Source organism: Boleophthalmus pectinirostris, unplaced genomic scaffold (assembly GCF_026225935.1).
Source record: "Boleophthalmus pectinirostris isolate CB_2022bp ecotype Guang Dong unplaced genomic scaffold, ASM2622593v1 HiC_scaffold_18, whole genome shotgun sequence".
NCBI lineage: Eukaryota > Metazoa > Chordata > Actinopteri > Gobiiformes > Gobiidae > Boleophthalmus > Boleophthalmus pectinirostris.
In genome coordinates, this window is record NW_026571133.1 from 28,216,270 (window position 1) to 28,239,217 (window position 22,948).

General features: G+C 36.6%; 1 protein-coding gene across 1 annotated transcript in view; it reads right to left on the reverse strand.

Annotated features, from left to right (window-relative positions):
• Nucleotides 1–20,109, reverse strand: part of znf618 (zinc finger protein 618) — a 28,799-nt gene extending 8,690 nt beyond the window's left edge. The window contains 6 exon segments of the mRNA XM_055153919.1: nucleotides 8,924–8,968; nucleotides 9,058–9,135; nucleotides 10,086–10,328; nucleotides 10,644–10,835; nucleotides 11,647–11,887; nucleotides 19,780–20,109. Coding sequence (XP_055009894.1) covers nucleotides 8,924–8,968; nucleotides 9,058–9,135; nucleotides 10,086–10,328; nucleotides 10,644–10,835; nucleotides 11,647–11,863 — 775 coding nt within the window. The 5' untranslated portion in view covers nucleotides 11,864–11,887; nucleotides 19,780–20,109.
• Between the last annotated feature and the right edge of the window lie 2,839 nt (nucleotides 20,110–22,948).

Consider the following 22,948-nt stretch of genomic DNA (forward strand, 5'->3'; position numbering starts at 1 on the left):
TTCTTGACATTTTGATGATTATGACTTACAGATAACGAAAACTGTCTCAGAAAATTAGAATACTGTTAAAACATTCAATATTGGGACGCCACACCCTAAACAGCTAATAAACCGAAAAAAAAAAAAAAGAAAAACTGCAAAGGTTTCCTGAGCCTTTAAAAGATTTCTCATTCTGAGTCAGTGGGCTACACACCATGGGGAAGGCTGCTAACTTGACAGATGTCCAGAAGACAGTCATTGACATCCTAGGTGTGTACCCGAGGAGGGCAAGCCACAAAACACTGTCGCTAAAGAAGCTGGTTCACCGAATGCTGGATCAAAGCATATTCATAAAATCTCGTATTAGAAGAAGAAAAAGTGATAGGAAAAGATGCACCAGCAATAGGGATGACTGCAGTCTTTAGAGGATTCTCAAGCAACATCCACTCAAGAATTTGTGGGAGCTTTATAAAAAATAAAAGTCTACTTTTTACAAAAACTGAACTGAGGCTGGAGTCAGTGCATCAAGAACTACTAGAAAAAACTACACAGAAGAAAGGTATATGGGACATGAGATCTTTTCAGATTAAAGTACATTTTGCATATCTTTTGGAAATCAAGGTCTCAGAGTCTGAAGGAAGAGTGGAGAGGCACCAAATACAGATTGCTTGAAGTCTTTCTGAAGTCCACAGTCAACACAGCCATCTCCCAACACATTTTAGAGCACTTCATGTTTCCTTCTGCTTGCAAGCTTTATGGACATGCTGATTTCACTTTCCAGCAGGTCAATGACCATGGTCCTTGATTGGCCTCCAAATTTGCCTGACCCGAACCCCACAAAGAATCTCTGGGGTATTGTCAAAAGGAAAATGAGAGACAGGACCAGAGCCAACAATGCAGATGATCTGAAGGCTGCTATCAAAGCAACCTGGGCTTCCATTACACCTGAGCAGAGTCACACCTTGATCAAACCCATAAATACAATCAATCAGTTAACCTGCCCAGGGATGACAGGTGGAAATTAGCACTGGTGCTATAACCTGGTACAATGCATCTCTCCTGTAAAGGTTAATGTATATTGTGCACTGTCCCTGTCTCACTGAATAAATAAATTTTTTAAAAAGCCATGCTGCACTGATGCAATAATTCATGCCAAAGGATGCCCAACAAAGTATTGAGTGCATAGAAATGAACCTGCCAATTTCTGTTTTAAACATTAAAAATATATTTTTTATTTGATATGTGATTTTCTAATTTTCTGAGACACCGAATTTTAGGTTTTCATTATCTGTAAGCCATAATCATCAAAATGTCAAGAAATAAAGGCTTGAAAGATTCACTCTGTGTGTTTAATATACAGGTTTTGTTTCTTTAGATCACCTGCAAATTTCAGCCTTGTCTTAAAAGTGCACTGTGTGTAACTTTTCTGGTTGAGGGTCTGCCATGAGCTTATCAGCATAGTATTATATAGATAGAGAGATAGATACATATTATTGCTTTGCCCCGAATGCTCCACCAAATGGCATCAAACAGAGCTACAGGTTAAATCTGTGGAGAGGCAACCACACACAGTAATAATCCACATTATTTTAAAGAATTTTGGAGCAAAGAAACCAAAATTGAGATAATGTTTAATATCATATTGTAGACCATAATTCCAGATAAAACTATAGAAGCACTCAGAGAGCGCAGACCTCCGCCAAGGACTACCCCCATTTTTTATATAAATTGCAATAAAATCAGTCTTCTGGATCAGATCCGGATCAGCCTTTGGAATATGAAAGAGGATCCCATTGTCCATCCCTGAGTCAAATTTCATGGGGTTTGGTCAATAATTAACCGAGATATTGAGGAACAAAATTTTTGGCCCCATTTACCACAATATTAACTAAAATTTCAAAGTGATCCCGAATCTAGGATTTCTTCCGGATCACCCCCAAAATGAAATCAGTTCTTCCTTTTCACATTTCCAACAAATCCTGAAAATTTCATCAAAATCGGTCCATAACTTTTTGAGTTATGTTGCTTACAGACAAACAAACAAACAGACAAAGGCCGGCAAAAACATAACCTCCTTGGCGGAGGTAATAAATGATAGCCTTTCATTTGGGAAGTGTGCGTTTAACATTTAGCAAAAAGGGAAAATGGCACAATAATGTACATGAAGAATACTAGGACCATTTTAATGACCAACATGATATGCAGTGGTGCATTGCATTGGTGAATCACCTTATATGCATGAACATCGAGTTTCATTAAGAGAGCATGCATGCCCAAAACTAGCTAAATCGATCGTAAATGGTACGGTGAACTGTGTTTTGCCAATACTGCAGCAGACAGTGCTGTGCAGCCAGGCGGCAGTGGACAATAAAGAGCGCCTCAAGTGGCCCTTGGCATGTAGAGAGATCCTGTCTGAAGCAATCTGTTGCATAAACAGTGTGATACTGAGTAACAGAAACACTAAGAACATTTATGTACTATTTCTCTTGTGCCACTTCACAGTAACAATACTATATAGAACACTACAGTATATAGAATGTTTGTAAAACAACTTCTATTAACTATGCCTTTTACATAAATGCAAAAAAGTAATTTTATGTTTCTTGAAACATGTGATGGTGTCTGTGCCTAAAAACTATTTTTGATCTATAAAACACTCCATGTCCTTAAGAAAATAAGTATGTTAAATGGCTTCTCACAGACAACAGGTATATCAAACTATTAATAATCTGCAGAGATCAGGAGACCCAACCTGTAGACAAATACTGCACCATTAAAAAACTACCAGTACTTCCAAAGCCTTTATAAATTCTACATATTACGATGAATCATTTCAGATTTTCTTGCATTTTACTTTAAGTGCTATGGTAGTGCACAGGCATAATTTGGTGCAGAAAGATAGAGAAAATATATCTTAATTAATTGTGTGTTAAGTGTTTAACATCACTGGTGAAGCTTTCCTATTTTTTAAACAATATTCTACAGTCTGTCAGAATGATAAAAGCCCCCAAACCCCATGTAATCCAGGCTTAGGTGAGAAAATGGAGAGGAATTTGGAGGTCTCTAAACTGATCAGCCAAGAAAGAAAAGGCATCCATCTTCGGGAATTTGTATGTCTAATTAGGCTGTTTTCTTATGTATGTGTGTGTTAGGCTATGATATAGGGTTATATATAACTGAAAGGCCAGACTACTTTGATAACATTCATCTTGTCTTCAGTTACAATTCCAATATATACCAAAGGTTGAATCCCATCCAGACCATGGCATACTGTCGCGTGATTGGAACAGACAATTCTCCAGTCTTGCCTTCCACATGTGAATGTGGTTGGTGGTGTTTGGGAGTGAGTCTTGTCATGCTACCTAAAGGCTGCTGTGGCTGCATAAGACAGGTGTGAATGAATGATCAATGCATTGTGAAATGTTTGCAAATTATTATTATTATTTTTTTATTTAAGGGAGCAGTACATCTCTTTCAGGTTTAAGAATGGAGATATTATATATTGTAAATGTAAAATGTATGAAGAAAAATGTAAATTCACGTCCATTCTGAACAGTGTCAACATATTAAAAATATATGAAAAAATGAAAAAAAGAGAAAGAAAAAAAATTTGAAGGAAAAAAGAAAAAGTTTTTTTCTGATTTACATACAGAAAGTTGTGCTTAAGTATAGAGTGTGACAGCAGAAGTCAACTGTATGTTTGTGTGTCCTTGGGACCTGATTAGTCAAACTGTATGTCGTAAATTGTGCGATGTCTGTTTTTCTGTGTTTAACATTTGAGGCTGTTGTCAACAGTTTCAGCAAGACAAATAATACAGTTAACTGATCCACAAAATTGTAGAGTTCTTTATTCCTTTATATTTTTCTTTTTTTATTGGTATTTGTTTTCTGTTCTGTTGTTGCCTATTGATTTTTAATGATGTGCATGTCATAAAAACCCAGTTGGTACCAGAAAACTCCGTAGTTGTAAATCAGAGATCTTCAACAGGGGGGTCGTGACCCCTACGGGGGTGACGGAGGTACTGCAGAGACATTTTTTTTGTATATATTTCTTCATTTTTGAGGGATGAGGGTGAACTGTCAAACTGCAAACATCTTGGAGCTGATTTTATCGTTTCTTCAAGGCTACATGTGAAGTATTACAGCTTTACTTTTATGCACAACAAAACTTAAGCTCCGCACACTACCACTGCGCATCAGGAGGAGTTGAAGCAACTTCATTCCCCAGGCTGCATTAACCAGGCTCCACACTCCTCAGTCCTCCTCTCCAGCCTCCTCGCCAGGGGAGCGAACAGGAGAGGAGGGGGAGCCGTGTCTTTCCTCTTGCTCCTCAGAATGACTGGAAAGGTTCTGTGGCCTATATCAAACTCTTGTCCATGAGCGATGTGGCTCCTCTTTCGTTTTAATCAGATAGTTTAAAAAAGTCACACTTTGAGCCCATTTTCCGTGATGTCGTTGCTCCATTGGTCTGGCCTTCTCAGAGACACCGCGAGCGTGCACAAAGCGCAGCTTAAATTTCAGGCCTGAATTAGGTTTGGTCAGAGGCTTATTTCTGTCATGGAAGGAGTTGAAGCTTAAACTGGAAATGGAGCTAGTTTCAGCTCAGGATTTCAGGATAAGCCTAGACTTGTTAAGTGACTTCGATGAAATACCATCCTCGTATTGAATATTCAGTGACAGAGCAGCTATGTTTATACACGACACTAGGCCCAATTTAATATAAAACACATATATATATACTGTATATATATATATATATATATATATATATATATATATATATATATATATATATATATATATATATATATATATATATATATATATATATATATACTGTATATATATATATATATATATATATACTGTATATATATATATATATATATATATGTATATATATATATATATATATATATATATATATATATATATATATATATATATATATATATATATATATATATATACTGTATATATATATATATATATATATATATATATGTATATATATATATATATATATATATATATATATATATATATATATATATATATATATATATATATATATATATATATATATATATATATATATATATATATATATATATATATATATAGGGGGTAGGGATAGGTATATGTAGGGGGTCCCTGGCCTGAAAAACACTGAAGACCCCTGTTGTAAATGGTTCTTCCAGAAATTCCACATATTTTGGTGGTCTTAAAAACAAAAGGCCTTATCAAAGTCGGTTGTGATGACAAAAAACTTGACTTACTTGACCTTCTTTGAACGGCTAGGCGTCTGCAAATTTCTTAATTTTTTTTTTTTCTTTTACAGGAGATATGGATGCTGCATAATTTTCTCTTCTTTTCTTCAACATCCTATGAAATAATCCTACACTAATAACTCCAACAACTAACTGCAAACATTTTTTACAAAATATTTCTTTCAGAAGTGCAGTTTAACCAAAGCATTCTCTTACAGTAGACAACAATTAAGGCAACTATAGAAGTATAGATGTGCCAGAAGTTTTGAATTAGAATATTTTCATGATGAATGAAATAACCTCAATAAAAAATTGTTGAAATGTAATTACATTTCAGCATCTCTGATTCAGACTGACAAAATTCAAGTGGAAAAATTCAAGTTGAGAAATTCAAGTTGAGAAATTCAAACAAAAAAACTCAAGTTACCAAATTCAGATATAAAAATTTAAGTTGAGAAATTCACATTGAGAAATTCAGATTGAAAACATTCAGGTCAAAGTTTACCACACATTCTGTTACTGTGGGAACTTACTAACACCAGGGGGCGCCATGCTCATAGAGGCCAAAAGGCAAAAGACATTCAACTTCCCCGCACACCAGGAATAACCAAGCGGTAAGTATTTCTTAAAATAATCCAAATAATAATTTGTTCATTTGTTTTTCAAAATAAAACTAAAAATAAGAAAATGAAAAAGCACCAATTTTCTTCATTATTTGTCTCCAAAACCAAAATTACAAAACAGATAACAATTTGTTTTTTTCAGTTTTCAATTTTGTGTTTAAATGAATAATGGAAAAAACAGACTCCATTTCCTTGACTTAAACTGCAATGCCGGACTTTTGTGCTGCATACAGACTGAACCAGGATTGAACCAGGACTGAACCGGGACTAAAACAGGACTGAGTGTCTGGACAGGCCCGGAGGTGCGCCCACATAGACTGTCGGGTGATCGGGACTGAGACCAGGACCAGACCGAGATCAGACTGGGATTGAGACCAGGACTGAGATCAGGACAGAGACTGGGACCAGACCAGGACTGAGACCAGAACCAGCCTGGAACCAGACTGGGACTAGACCGCGACCACACTGGGACTGAGACCGGAACCAGACCAGGACTAAGACCAGGACTGAGACCAGGACTGAACCAGGACTGAACCAGGGCTGATGTTCAGTCCAAGTTCAGTCCGTATGTGGCACAAAAGTCCGGCATTGCAGTTTAAGTCACGGAAATGGCCGTTATCCGTTTTTTCCATTATTCATTTAAACACAAAATCGAAAACTGAAAAAACAAATCTTTATCCGCTTTTTTATTTTGGTTTGGAGACAAATAATGAAGAATATAGTTGTTTTTTTGTTTTCTTATTTTTGTTTTTATTTTGAAAAACTAATGAACAAATGATACATGGATTATTTAAAAAAAAAAAAAAACTTACCGCTTGGTTGTTCATGGTGTGCAAGAATGTTGAATGGCTTCTGCTTTTTGGCCTCTATGAGCATGGCGCCCCCTGGTGTTAGCAAGTTCCCATAGTACAGTGTTTCTCACGCTTTTTCTGGGGACTCATATTTTAAAAGTCACAAACTTTCACGACCCATGTCCATAGGCACTATTCGTAAATAAAATAAAGGTGGATTTGACCATTATTGAACATTAATGAGGATATTTTATTGTTGACTGAGTGATTGTGTCTCTCTGAACAATTAGTATTACTCAAGTTTTAAACTATGAAAAATAGTAATTGAACAAGCAATAAAAGGATCTATAAGTCACCTATTTGGACATTAAATGTAGCCCATTTCTTTTTCTTTTCAACATTCAATTGAACCAGCAATATTGGAACAAAATAGACTGTAGAACTGCAGACTTACATGCAGATCGTGACAAGGCGACCCAAAAAAAATCTCTAGCGCCCCACCTGAGGGTCACGACCCAGTCTTTGGGAAACAATGCTATAGTAACAGAATGTGTGGTGAACTTTGACGTCAATATTTTTTATCTGAATTTCTCAACTTGAATTTTTTCAGTCTGAATTAAAGATGTTGAAAAGTAATGTAAAATCATACCCACCTATCACATGTTAATGCTTTTTTTTTTTCAATTATTTCCATTTCAGCTACTTTTTATTCAAGTTATTTCATTCATCGTGAAATATTGTAATTCAAAACTTCTGGCACATCTATACTTCCATAGGCAAGACAGATGTCTGCTCAGAACAAAATGGACACATAAAAATGTGTCAAAGAGGAATATTAGAAAATTTGTTTTAGGTGCTATCATTTAAAGACCTGTAACCTGACAACGCCCTTCCAGACAAAGACAACCACAGTGAACGGTCTAAAGCCAGAAGATAATTTTCCACCTGTGCCAAACTGAAAGCATCTTTCTGAACAGAAAACATGATCTTCTCCTGAGGAGAACCTGACCTGCATCATTAAATCATCCTTCCGTTTTGCAACTGTCAATAGAGAAAAACTTCCCAAAGGTTCGGCCATTCACTTCTTTTCAAAACTCAACCAGTTCCTCACGTGCCCAACCAGAGTGCTGAAGATGGACACATGGGCTAAAGGATGACTCCAGAGATGAGCTGACGCTCAGGGAGAGGTCAAGCTGCATGGGGAGACTACAGCCATGTGTGGTCACAAGGAGGACAAAGGGACACAGGGCAGGCAACGGGAAAGCTTTAACTGAACAGTGCCACCATCAAATTCAAGCGGCATTCAACTTGTGACTCCAAATCACATATGATATGAACAAACAGAGCACAACAACGCTCCTTAAAATTGAACTGCTGAATTTGCCTCCATCTTTTGAACTCAACAAATCAACTCCATGAACTGTGTTTAGATCCACATTTCTCTGCATGTTCTGTGTGTGATGATGGCTGGTTATGAAGTATGATTAATGAATAATCAAAAGAGAGAAAGTGTGATGGAAATTTGTATTATGGAGAAAAGATTTCTCTCAATCTGTCTTTGTGTAAATTAATGTGATTTCCACCTGAGACCCAGACCAATCATTAACATGTGTAAAGGCTCAGCAGACACAACTGTCTCCACCCTCAGGAGGCGCTTTGTTGTACTACCTGTCCTCAAATGTAAGTTGATTAGCACAAGTCTATGAAACAAACAAACAGAAACACTCTGCTTTGATATGCGTGTAATTTGTATTTCTGTATAAATACTCAGAGCTCAGATGCACTGAGGGGGAGACTTGGGAGAGGTGACTGGAGAGAGGAGACTTGAAAGGCTGTTGGTCTGTGGCCAGGGCAGGACTAAGCCCTGTACATATCTGCTGTAACAAGAATAAACCTTTGTCTGTACTCCAAAAACTCATCGAACTTTGCAAATGGATTAATTATTTATCATCAAGAGATACATATTTTTTTCCACAACAGTAATATGACATAGTCATCCGTCTTTGGATTACTGGTATAGTATATACTAGTATAGTATATATCACATGAGCTGTGCATCCCCGCTGCCTTTTAATGGTTCTTGTTGGGACTGCTGAGAAATGTGTAGACAACGTATAATTAACATCAGAGTACTTGGAGTTTTTTTTAGTTCTTATGAAAATTCTAGTGCACATGTCAATGACTTTGTATTGGCTAGAAAATACAGTACACGTTCCAGACACTTTTAACAATGTTCTTACAGTGTTATAATAGCACTTACTGGTTGGAGTTTGTGGCAGACTCTCCCCAGCCATGCCCTCTGATTCTATTAGATATGAGAGAATAGTTAGTAAACAAGTATGAGAAGAGTGCTATTAAAATTGAATATTTTGTGTGAGATGAGATGGATCTTACCTCTATGTGCCCTGACATGGGTCTGAAAGCAGTTGTAATATTTGTACTTTTTTCCACAAACTCCACAAACATATGAACCTGAAACAGATTGACATTTATAATGAATAAATACTCTAAATGTTTATTAATGAAGTGTTAGTTAAAGGTGCATTGTGTACGGGTCAAATCTGTGGAGTGGCAACCCCGTTCACAGTCTATGTTTTTTTTTTTGAGCTATAAAACCACCTGTAATTAAATAAATGTTTAATGTCATACTGTGGAACATCCCAAGCAGAGCAATGACATCCATAGAAACAAGCAGGTGATGAACCTCTAACCAAAAAATTAAATAGTGAAGTTAATTGCAAGTCATTATTTTATGCAGAAAAGGGCCAATGATAATATCAAAGCAGGTCTACCCATTTTTGTTCTTTTGTTGATTTTGTAGATATGTTCAAACACAGAGTAGCAGGAACAGTCAACATTACAGTCGAGTGCTCCTGTACACACTACCCAGGTGCATCCCTTCCCAAATCAAATATTTCCAATATTTCTGTCTATGTTTTGTTATGTGTAGAAGAAAACAAAGATGACGGCAAGTACGTATTTTTTTTAAACACAATAAAGACATTTTTGAGCAAGTCAAAAAACTGATTTTGTCTCACACAACCTCAACATCAAATTATATAATAGCCTATACATATTCACCAAATAGTATTCTATGTGTTGCTCACATAACAAAAAAATTACAACACAGTGTTTCATGGTTAAATGTAAATGCTGGTGTTTAGAGCTGTTTTATTACAGTGTGATAATGTAGTCTACAGTCGTTTTGTTTGTAATTGTAATTACTGAAGGGCACCAGATGGTCATAGTTCACTGTAAGCAGAACTTTCCTGAATCTATTTTCTACATTTTTTGCAAGCCCATGGGCCATTTGTGCTGCCAAGAAAGCATTGCAAGGTAATCATCAAGACACTCCAGACTAAGACAGGACTCTTAGCCATGATTGCAATCAGGAAATGCATGTAGACTATATATTCACACACCTATGCATGAGTCAGTGCTCTTCGTTGGAGGAGGAGTACCAAGGGCGAACATACCCTCAGCCTGAGCTCGGCGTGGTCCTATTCCACCTGTGCCCCCTTCACTTCCTCCAATCAAAACGCAGATCTCAGCAGGGTTGAGTTCTGCCACTTTCCCATTGCTCGTCTCCAGTGTCCCGGGCTCCCTTTTCACTGTGGTGGGAGATGGAGAGGTGGTGGCTGAAATTGGTGATTTTTTGGCAATACCTTTAAAGAGAAAAGTCAATTTTTACCTTTTGTTTACAGTAACAAGCTAAATGAAATTTCTTATGCAAGCAGGGTTTACAAATCAGATTTTTCCCCCATTATCTATGAAATTGTTTGGGCCAATAAAAAATCAGACAGCCAAAAGCCAGACTACATTTGCTTGCACTGCTGTCTTGCCAAAACCAAATTAAGATGTAAATAAAATGCAACATTAGAGTAAATACTTGTTCAATAAATTAAGTATTAGTAATCATCATAATAAATGCTATAATCCTGATGTTTGTCACATTGTTTGAGTACCAAAACAGAACATACTGTCAGCAGGGGTTCTACCAGGTCTACCTCGGCCCAATCCCCCTTCATTTCCTCCAACTACGACACAGATGTCAGCAGGGTTCAGATCTCTGGCCTTTCCATTGCTTGTCTCCAGTGTTCCATGCTCCTTCTTCACTGCAGCAGGGGGGGAAGTGGTAGTGGCTGAGGTCAGTGCAGTTTTTTTGGGAGTACCTTAAAAGACACCACTCTTAATTAGTAAAACATAATCACGTATAGTCATAAAATGTATTTAATTGAACGTGTTTTTTTTTCTTTGTTTGTTTTTTAAATGTAATTAAAAGCCAAGTAGGTAAATCTTAGAATATTAAATAGAATTTCTGAATAGTAAATAGACAAATTTTTGGCCTTACAGCAAAACATTATTTTTGCCACTTTGCTAGCTATTAAACTTCAATTTCAAATTGAATGTGTAAAAATGCAGATTAAGTCACAAATTGAAAAACAAATAAAGGAACAAATCTCCAAAAGCAATGGGGCATGACATGCCATTGATTTTTTATTCCCCCCCAAGAACATAGATGCCATAATTCAGACTGAATCATATTGCATATTGAACTGCCAATAGCAAAATACATTTTCAAATTGGATATTGAATTGCAAATTACATGGAAGGAAATGGGTCTAATCAGATTCTGAATTTAAATTGCCTGAATAATTAGCTCTGAATTTTATAGCACTGAAATTAATTACATTTTCATCTCTGAATTTCAAGTATATTGTATATATATATTTTTTTAATCATTGAATGTAAATTAAATAATTGGAAACAGAGTTGCATGACTACAAAGAAAATTGGCTACAACTCCTCTAACTTGCATAAGAGTGTAATAATTTGTTGCAACAATGTTTATCTTTGCAGAACATGATATGATCTAGAAACCAATCAGTTGCATTATATACCTAAATAACAAAACCATTACCACTTTGAACAAGTCACAAAACAAGTCCTAGTAAGACCTTTGTAACCTGAATGTGAACATACTCTCAGGCTGAGCTCGCCGAGGTGCATCTCCGCCTCCATCACTTCCAGACACAATGCAGATCTCTGGGTTGGAGTCTCCCACTTTCCCATTGCTCATCTCTGGAAGCCCCAGCTCCTTCTTCACCATGGTGGGGGGTGAACTGGCAGTTTCAGCAGCCCCCGCTGGTGAGGGCCCATCTGTGTCCTTCCCTGGACTGGGTTCGTCTGGTGTACTCATGGCTCCCCCTCCTTTTGGCCTGTTCTGTTGAATCAGGAAAAACACTTACTTTAGCCATGGACAGACAAGGGACAGCTCAAATGTTGTGCTTTTTTTCTTTTTAAAGTTTTTTCTATTAGGATATTGTGTCTATTATGTTAGTCCATCCATCCATTTTCTTTGGCTTTATGTTTGTGAAAAATCCATGTCTGATATACATTGAGTTCATCAAAGAGCTTGAATCACATGGCTCTATAACTTCATTAAGCAAAAATGCAATAATTGTATCCAATAAGAGGAAATGAGATAATTCTAGAATAAATACAGTTGAAAAAACAAGATTCTGTAATGTAAATTTACTGTTGTAAAATCCATCTTCAATACAGTATATTCAAGACTCTAATTACTAGCAAGCCCCATCCCCCTTACCACCCATTATTCACAAAATAATCAATTTATGTATGTTCGTGCACTCACATAGTGGTCACAAAGGTTTTATAACAATGCAACAGTGGATTGTAAAAATGAAAAAAGGCTTAAGACATCTAAAACCATGAACAATTTAAAAAGACAACAAATTGTACAAAGATATGAGAAGGATTAGGGTTAAATGTACAGATTACACCTAAAAAAAAACACAAATGAAATGTGGAGTGTCTATACTTTGAGGGACGGCAAAACATGTACAGCAATGCCATTGACCAATGACCATTCTGCTTAAAAGTGTTCAATGGTCAATATCTCTTTGTGTGCCTATATTCGCCAATTACATAGGACATTTGATATATACTGTATATGTAAATATAACACAACTTTCCATTAGAGTGAAAGTCCTCTAGAGAAAGCTCAAATGTGGTCAAGCACTGCCAGGCTTACTGATATTTTGGAGAGGAAAAATTAGCCTTCTAATAATAGGTCACCAATACAACATGTCTTTTCATAGCCCAAATACACCTTCTTTGGCATGGACACGCACAGAAAGCTGAGCCCAAACAAAGAAACCTGTGATTCTGATAATGTTCTTACAACACATTTTAAATTTAACCTTAACCACACAAAAAGTGAACTATCCGCAAATCATGCAACATTGTGTGTTCTGCTGTTTCTGATTTCCTTTGTACTAAATGTTTCAGGAAGACTGTGGCAACATTTTCAAAAAGGAAGGTTGAAGTTCTGTTTTGGAGTATTATTATTATTAAAGGTGTACAATGTAACTCATCGGATGAGACTAAGTTACAGGCCACATTTACAGAGAGGTCGCTAACAGTAAGCATGTTTGCATGTATGTTTTCAAGTATATTATTTGTACCTGAAATACCTGCAATTGAATCAATCCAACATGGATATGTTTAGTGCCATACTGTGGAAAATTTCATGTAAAGCAAGAATATCTTCATGGAGACAAGAAGCCCCCACACCCCTAAAGTAGCACAGTGTTTTGGCTATGCATCTCTATGGATGTTTTGCATGTTTCCAATGATGAAAGATGTTAAATGTCGACAGATGTTCAATGTCAGTACAGTCTCTAACCTATAGAAAACACGAATATTCAGGTTATTTATTACATGTGTCAGTAATTTGATTAATATGAAGGAATTTATTATGCAGGTAGAACAATAAAGTGAGTATTTTTAGTCCTGCCACAGTTAAAAGATGCAAAGATGCAGAAATCTTTTAGGTCAGCAAAGTTAGCGGCCCATTTAGTGTCGCACTGCCAAATTTTGCATATGTGACATCAGAAATCAGAAAGTAGTTTTCTTATAACTTCCAAACCTAAAAATCATATCCAAACTGTATATCAGGGCTAAAACTAATTTTGTCCAAATGTATGTTTTGTCTTTGTGTTTTCATGTTAGTTTAGTCCAGTCAGTTGAGAGCCAGGTAATAACAAATATCTGACTTGTTGATAACTTGTTATGCAAATATTTTAAAGTGAGGCATTCAACTGTGATTTGTCATAACATTGTCCTCCAGTATCACATAGGCTGCTTAACAACATTTTTACAAAATATCATACCTCAAGTTGAATTTCAAGTTAGAATTGCTAGCTAGCTGTAAAGTGTAAAAGAAATCAGATTGGGAGTGTAGCCTTAGGGAGGCTCAGAGTTGTTGTTGGTATTTTAGTATTTGTCGGTGTTCTGGCAGAACTAACACTGGTGTGAAACATTTTCCATAGTGACACCTCTAATCCCCCACAAGTGCAAAAGACATCATTGTTGAATGGAATGGACCTCTTATTTCCAACAATAATAACCCAAAATAAAATAGTGCGTTCATATATCGATGAAACAGCACCTGATTAACCCCTCTTTTGAAAACTTACTAACTTTTTGGAAAATTCACTACATTCAACACTAGGTCTTCTATAAATGAATAGAATGTAGGATCAGTTAAAGCATGCCAAAAGACATCATATTATTGGACTATAACCAGAATTGAACTGAAATTGCAATCTGAGGTGTCGCAAAGGCTGCAATTATTTATTCAGGTAATACAATGTACTCTGCAAACAGCAAAAAACTACTAACTGTGTAGTTTATTAGACCTCCACAAACATGTTCTAAAATGTATAGGATTCTTTAATTAGTTTAGAAGTTCATTTTCTCTCAAATGTTAATGCTCCTTCTGGATGTGTTTAAAATGTGCAATTTGAACTGAATCCTGATTTGAATTGAACTTTAAAGGTGAGTGATATAAGCAATAATATTGCAGTTGTTGTACTGGAGATTTGCAAAATTAGAATATCGAAAAGTGTAATCTTCCAAACAAGGGCACAAATTGATATTTCTGCTCTTCTGTGGTATATTTCATGGTCCATTCACATTTTGTGCTGGACTTGAATCTCAACCAGGAATTGCAAGCTCCTTTTAACACATTTCTGACACATTGTTATTGTCAGAATATCGTTATCAAGATAATCGCAGAAGAAAATATAGACAACGGTTTAAAAAAGTGAATACATTTTGCCAACTCAACCACATCTCTGTCTGAAGGGAAGAGCTAACTACACCCTAGTTGTTTACAGCAAGGAGCATCTGTTACTAGTTAAAGCCACAGTATGCAACTTTTTAGCCAAAAATACTTTACTGTTGTTGTGTTTATTGCTAGAGGTGAACAATTTGGGGGAAATATGTAATTTTGACTTTTCTGACAAGCAACATAATTGCGATTAGTTTCACAATTTATGTTCGCATCCAGAAGTATTGACAAACAGGCTGAAATATGAACTGGCAAACTAATACAACACTCAAGTTTCAGAGCATGTTTGTACAGATCTAGCCGTTTTATGTAGAATAAGACACAAGGCAATAAGACAGTACTTAGCTGTTTGATGGAGGAAATTCTGATACAAAAATTGCAGCCTTTGAGATTTGCCAGTTGTATCCATTCAAATTGTGACAGCGATCCAATTGTTATTAATCTTGCCACCCAAAAAGCATAAGAAATAAAATTAACCTTTACTAAGAGCACTGAGTGGGCTTGCATCTTCACAAACCTGACTCTTACTTGGCCTGGAGGAGGGCCTCCATCATTTTTTTTTCCATGAAAATGTCGTTCCTATGACTACAATCTTCCACAGTATGGCATGAAACTCAGCTATTTTCATGGAAAATGTTAGGTTAAAAGTATTCCAAGTTTAACTTTCTGTTTCCATGGAATCATGCAGGTGACATGCCATCTCCAGCCCTAGTCCATTGGACTACCATAAGGTGTTATGGTCACCTGACTCAAATTTAGCATGATGGTTCAGACTCCTAATGGGTGATTGAGATAATGCAAAAAAAATATGAGATGGTCATTTTTGCCTACCCCTAGATTACTTCCAAATCTAAAAGGGCAATACTAAAAATCACCAAATTGTGCATTGTATTCCACATTGAACAACCTAATGCTAAGCTTGGCCGTAGCTATATCAGAGCCTGAATGAGAGCAGCAGTAACAGATACAAATCTCTGCCAGTGACATTTCCCTGCTTCATTTGTTTTATGGATGTTTTTTATGATAAGCTATTTTTATGAACGACTCACAGGTCATGTCGACCGTAATGGATATTGGTTGGTATTGATTGGGCCCTTTACTGATCAGTGCAACCTCAATATTTTGTTCATGTTTTTCCTGAGTTTAAATATACTTTCTATATCTTTACATTTTGACAGGAATTAAAAAGAGCAAGGACAGGCCAATGTTTATGGAATGAAAGTGCTGGCCATCAAAACGATCTAGTGAAACATTCAAATGCGTTTCTTTAATATACAAAATGTGTGTTTTTCCCTAATTAAAGTCCAAATGCAAAATCAGCCATCTGGCCTTGTGTTCTTTCATATAGTCTATAGCTTCTGATGTGCTGTAACCTGCAGTACCAAAGCAGAATGTAAATCTAAAACAGATGCGGCTCGCTTGATGTCCCTAATAAATAAAAACAGTCTAAACCAATTAAAGCAAAAGACCAATAGGAGATAAACACACCACAAAGCAGGAAATGCACTTTAATGGCGTAATAAGCATAAAGTAACTCCTGATAATCGTAGCATTTATTAAGCAAGTTTTGGAAGAAAACACATTGGTAATTCTCTATTTTCTTTGTCATGTGGCCCAGTCTTGTTTGAAATGTCAGCACTTGTCTATTAGTTTAGGTCAAATGTACTTTTGTAGAAAATGGAAGTGGAGACGGAGAACAAGGAGGTTAAAAAACAAGTCTAGGACGTTCCTCTGCTCAGAATTCAGCGCTTAGACGAGGTACTTAAAATAATTGGCCTATATTTGGGCAGTACAGTATCTGCCACTGCACTATAATGAAGTAAATCAATCACAGGCCTAGCAGAAAGAAATTCTCTTCTGCTACTTTGATTAAAGGCCCTTTTTTAACTGTAACTTACTTTGCTAAATCTACTGAGCTGTGCATGTCAGCCGATGGAAATAGAAATTCCAAATATAAAATACAAATTTGTTTAAGGCTTGTGGAAATGTTTCCACTTTGGCTGGATTAAAAATAGGAATCATTTAAAATGGGGGATGGAAGGGTCACTTCAATCACTGCTTTCACTGCATGTTTGTATTATCCCGAGCACAGCCTAACTGCAGCCGTCCGCTTTACACTAAACGCTGTGTGCTCCCTTTCTTTAATCAAATGCACATTTTTCTGTCCTCCGTAATAAATGTCTTCCAAGATGGTATATGACCAGTGATTTCAAAAAGCAATAATGCAGAGAAATGGATAAATCCCCTCACCCCACATCATATACACACACATACACTGGATGCTGTGGAAAAAGAAACATCGTCTGGTAAAATTCCATCAGCATACACTCAAAAAAGCCCATAAAAACCTTTTCAATCTATATGTTAATGCCACGAATTAAATTTTAATAACAAGAGATATTGAAAAGCAGACGTGAATTATACAAAAATAAATCCTGCTAGATCAGTCCCTAAAATTAGAAATTCAGGCCGACATCCGGTCTGCTGCTAAACCCTTGTAGGCTGGCAGATTAAATTTTTGATGAAAATCAAAATTACACTGCACACTGACGCAGGCGCAGCAAACCTGGCACTATTGTGATTTATGGATTCATTAAAGCCGCAGGAGTTTCACCCCTCCCATTTTCACTCAAAGAAATGAGATTTGCTTTGCAGAAAATTTGTATTTTTAGAAAAGCAACTCTCTGCTCTACCTTTACAAAATGGTCAAAGGGAAAAAGGCTTCTGTGTACATAACCACTGCACGTAAACAGGCCTAATTTTCATTGCTGCAGCAATTGAACGTCCTTATGCATTATTCATTAAACCAATAAGGTTCATTTTTACAAAGAGGGAGGCAGGAAAAATATGTGCAGAATGCACAGAATTTTTTTTAATGCAGCAGCCCCATCCCCTGAAAAGCCATTCCCTGGAGTCTAATTTAAGTGAAGCCATTTTGAGACATTTCCACATGCCACTAAGAATATTAAAATAACAGCAACACAAAATGCTGTGTGCTTAAAGGGCCAAGCACAGTATGTTTCTATATAAACGCACTTTAACAAAGGCAAACGGCAGCACATCAAAAGAACTGTTTACATTTCACACATTAGCCTTTAGACAGGAAACAAAGCCTTAAGTGAAGAGTGCAGGCCAAACCTTTGGTGCTGGTCCCACAGGTTCAGATATGATGCTATGTTTATCAGGGCCCAGACTGTTTGTCATCTCCCAACAAACTCCTCATTCAATGTACAGGCAACATTCATGACTCAAACGGCAGCAGGGTTGTCAAAACTATCGATACCCACTACTAATCGATACTAAAATGAATTTGAACAAAAAACAGAAACAGAACAAGCTGGATCTGCATAGCTTTAGAGAGGTGTTCTAAAGAAAGTGAGATTATTTTGTACTAAAAAGTACTATAAGACAACACTAAATGGCAAAGCAAGGATTTGCAAGGTCTCTACGAACTATGGAATATAACTTGTTTCTTCAGGTATTCTTCATGAAAACATTCCTATTCTTGACCCAGCATGGTTTGAGCCATGACACTGGTTGCCTCTCCTCAACTAAAACTCCTGCATTCTGATCAGCTTTCCCAGGCAAAGGTCAGAATTTACACCCAGATTCTACAGTCCAAACATACAATTTCTCTGAGCTCACGGAATTCATACACATTTGAAGGTCAGCATTAAAATTACCCACAACAAAATGGCCCCTGCAGTTTTCCCCTATATTAAAATAAAAGCAAGCCATGCAAGATGGGAAAGTGTTTGGCGTCTGCAGGATTAATATAAACACAAGCACTGGTTGTGATTGTTTTTCCTGCCCTCAAATTATGCTGACATGGTCTTTCTTCTCCCACTGCTGCTCACTTCACTTTGGATACTTTTTTTTTTTTTTTTTTTATTCACAGTTCTCTGACATTTTAAAATACTTTTTTTTGGTTTTGTTTATAACATTAATACTGTTAAATGATTTCACATTTGTGTTCAGAATAAACACTGAAAGTAACACAAACATAAGCTACCAATGAATCAATTTTTTTAATGCCTGATTGGACAGTTCTTTTTTATCTTTGAAAATCTATAACAGGGATGGTCACTGTGAATACAAGAAAACATAATTAATTTGCACTCTGCTTTGAATACTGCATCCAAAAGGTCATTTTGCATTCATTTGCATTCAGAGCACAAGCCATTTTTCATTTTCATTAGGGAAAAATTGAAATGCATTTAGTGAATTCACAACTGTGGAGTAGCCTGAGTGTCTACTTTCTACAAAAAAAACCAAAACAAAACAGACAAACAACACTGATTCTAATTTTATGCATGTCTAAAATATAGACTCATTACAATTTTATAAATAATTTCTCAAAATGACTGCCTACAGGTGGCGCCAACGAGACTCCGTTAAAATCCTCTGCGTTCCCAAAAATAAAAGTAAAATCTTGTTTTGCGCTAACGACATTGTACATGTGCATATTGTGCGTTTGTGGTAATGATTGAGCCGTCAAGTGCGGGCAAAAGTGAGGCTGAGCTGGTCTGACTTTGAGAGGACCAACTATGACGCTCTGCTCAAATTTGAAGGAAAATTCACAAAACATGGCTGCAGGAGGTTTTTGTGTTTGAGATTGTTCCTCCCCTCACCGTCCTTCATATTGCCTCTACCGATTGGTCCCCTGCGCGGATTGTAGCCCAATACATGTGTAATAAGTGCTATGTACGTGTGAACAAACTACTAATACACACAAGTAGACAGTCGCTACATGAAACTTTGAGAAATGTAGTCAAAAACATCAACAGATCAGCTCTATTTCGGGTGGTTTCAAAGGCTGCACCTGGTTTAGTGGTTCGCAGTACTGCGAAAACACCGCTAGGTCTCGTTTAGGAACTAGACAGGACCAAAACTTAACATTCACAAGTGAAATTTGCAAAATTTGAAATCAAAAAAGCAAAGCTGTCAGCTTGACATACCTCCCAAAACGATGCAGCTCATGCGAAAGATCTCCCGTTCCAGAAATCTTCCCTCCGCGACCAGAGGTGACTGCACAACTGCCTCCACAGAAATTGTCAATTAGTTATGAGAAATTCCGAATGTTCAAATTTTCACCTCAGCGGTTTCCTCGGGAATACGCTGCGTTACATTTTACAAACGAGTAATGGCGTAATAAGTCGTAATTTCGCCGAGCTTTACTTAATCGGAGGCTCGGCGCTTCCAGCTCGTATAGCGGGTTTGTGTTGCGGTTCCTCCTCTTGTGGAAATTTTCGTCCGCCATATACAAGGGCAGATTCCGAAATTGCTGCGCCGGCCTGTATATTAGCCTACATGAAAAAAAGAAAAAGGAAAAAAGTCTGAGAAGCCTGAGATGGGGTTGGGCGACCATGAAGTTACACCGGGGAAAGGCACAGAGAGACAGAAATACGCAGAGAGTGAAGAAAAAGACATTTTGGTGAATTGAGCTGGTATATTTAACAACATAGTCTATATTATGTGCTTTTCTTTATATGCATTCTTTATTTCGGTGCATCATGTTGCAAAGTTTGCAATTTAAATCCATACCTTTTGGACTCAGAACTCCGGGCTGTTGTTCTTTTAAAAAAATAAGAAACACATAAAATCAAATATCAAAGCTGACTCATAAATTATTCTCAATGTATTGTCCTATTGTTACTGCTTACAATAGTCAAATTAACAAAAATGGGCTAACATTGTACGATGTCTAATTACCTTGAGCTAGGTTTTGATTGGCCAACATAAGTATATACATTTTTCTAAAAAAATATTTTTTATGATAGTATTTTGGTTCTTTTCATAATGGTATGCGCATTTGTATATGTTTCACGTTCGATAGTGACTGGATGGTAGAGTAGTTTGTAGTTGTCTAGTTTTGTAAAGTTGTTTATCATATACTTGCCTCTCGTGCCTAAATTGTAGGCTATATGTTGAAGGATGAATATGCCTAACTATGCTACAGTTTTCTTGCTTTTACTCAACTTGAGTGATGCTCAGATAATAATTGTTAATATAGCTTTGTGTTGCTTGGTTGGTCCATTTGAAGCACGAAAACGCTGTATTGTGACCGGTGTCATTTTTGATACAGTTGCATTTAGCTGCAATGACCAACAGAGGGCGCCAAAATATCAAGGACCACTCACTGACGGAGGCGTGCCGGTGCGTAGGCTACATGTTGCTCTTGGCTTCCCTCTGGTGCCTAGGGAAGCAAAGGGTCAATCTAGTCAGTCAACTACAGATTGATGCTACTAATGAAAGAGTTTACATAGTTCAGAATGACTGATATAGGCTATCCTTTTCTCTATTGGCATCAGTGAATCCAGAACAAACTGACTGACAGTGCTTTAAATTTCAAATGGTTCAATAGGTTAATTATGAGCAATGATTATAATGGGGCTATTATAGTGTTATAAACTCTTCCATTTTACAAAATGAGTATTAAATTCAAGTTGCACTGACTGGTTTATTTTCTACTAGTCCTACTTTCTAGGACTATTTCATGAATTCTTTGAGGAGCTGTCAGGTGAGTGATCCTGACAACAAGAATGCTATTTTTTGTTAGTGACCTACTTGTGCACAAGAGGCAACTCTGAGACTATAAGTAGGTACTGCATTGTTTTGTAAACGCTTGTTTGGCTTCAATACAGACCATATAAGGTCCATAATAGGCTAATAAGGAACATAGAAAAAAAGTTTTGAAGACAGCAAGCTAGTGTCTTCAGATTCAGGTTTGAACCATATCATATTGCACATTCCGATGTTGTTTCCATTTCAAAGATTAAAAGGTACATGAACATGGCCTACATCATAATGACTGCTTATATAGTTACCTTGTGTTGTGTATTGTGACGCTATTGTTGGCTCACTAAACACAAAAATAAAAGTATGATTGCTTTGTAGGTGGTAATTGTAGAGCTTTTTTAGTCGACAATCAAAAGTAGGCAGTCATCAGAGAACATGTCATTTTAAATGTTGATTTCTAATGCTGACAGCAAGACCAGAAATGATTACCGTTTTTGTGAGTAACACTTTAGTCTGCACAATTGAAACAGAAATGAAAGCTCATCTGCATGATGACCGTGTGAAGCATCGAGTTGTAGGCATTCATTTTTTTGTGCCTGTTTTTCCTAAAATCCACTGTGGCCAAAATGGGCATCAAAATGACTGAGGCACAATATTTTTTTTCCATTCAATCTTTTATTTAAGTAGGATAAAAAATTTAAAAGATTTTTTAAAAAATCAGTTTTATAGGCGTGTCCTGGCCAAGTGGCAGCAGCACAAATACAAAACAATATCAATACTAACAATAAACAATAGTAATATTAGTTAAAGTAAAAACAACAAACAGAGAGTGATTCTGATGATGATAAATCTCAATGTGAGACACAGTGTTTAGAATGGACTGGAGACACTGAGAGCTTGGGTGCATGTACAAAATCTAACTGTAATAAACAAAGGACAGGAAATGTTCTTTTTGACTTTAAATTAAGATAAAAAACAATCTTCAAATTAAGCTTCTTTGCCAACTATTGAGCATGTAAAAGAAGTGATCAAAGATGATGCCTAAATATTTATACTGAGACAACTTTTCAATACTGTAACTATAACTTTATCTTTTTTGTCATTAGTGAAAGTCATTAATTTGTCTTAGATAAAGCAAGAGAGGTAGAGTGCTTCACTGGGTCTTAAAAGAGTAAAAACTAACAGTACAGGCGCTCTACGAGGGTTAAGACAGTGTTCTTAGAACTGAAAATTACCCTTACAGAAAAATATAAAATGTGTAAGGTACAAACCTGAGGCACTCCGATTGAGTATATTAAAAGTCCTTTATTACATGAAGGGACCCCAACGCGTTTCAACCAGCAAGATGGTCTGCGTCAGGGCAAAGTAGTAAAAACAAGACACACCAGGTGTCAATAAATACAATCAGTTAATCACATGACAACATCACATCACAGCAGGAAAAAGACAGCGAGCAAACCCAAAAACAAGAAAAGGTTCGCCAACCATGAGGAATATATAAGTGATGAGCAGCCCCACCAAACAACAACAAGAATAACAAGACATGTTGGAGGAAAGTAGGTGTGTCCATCACATATGAAATACATAGACAATTGACTATCACAAGTA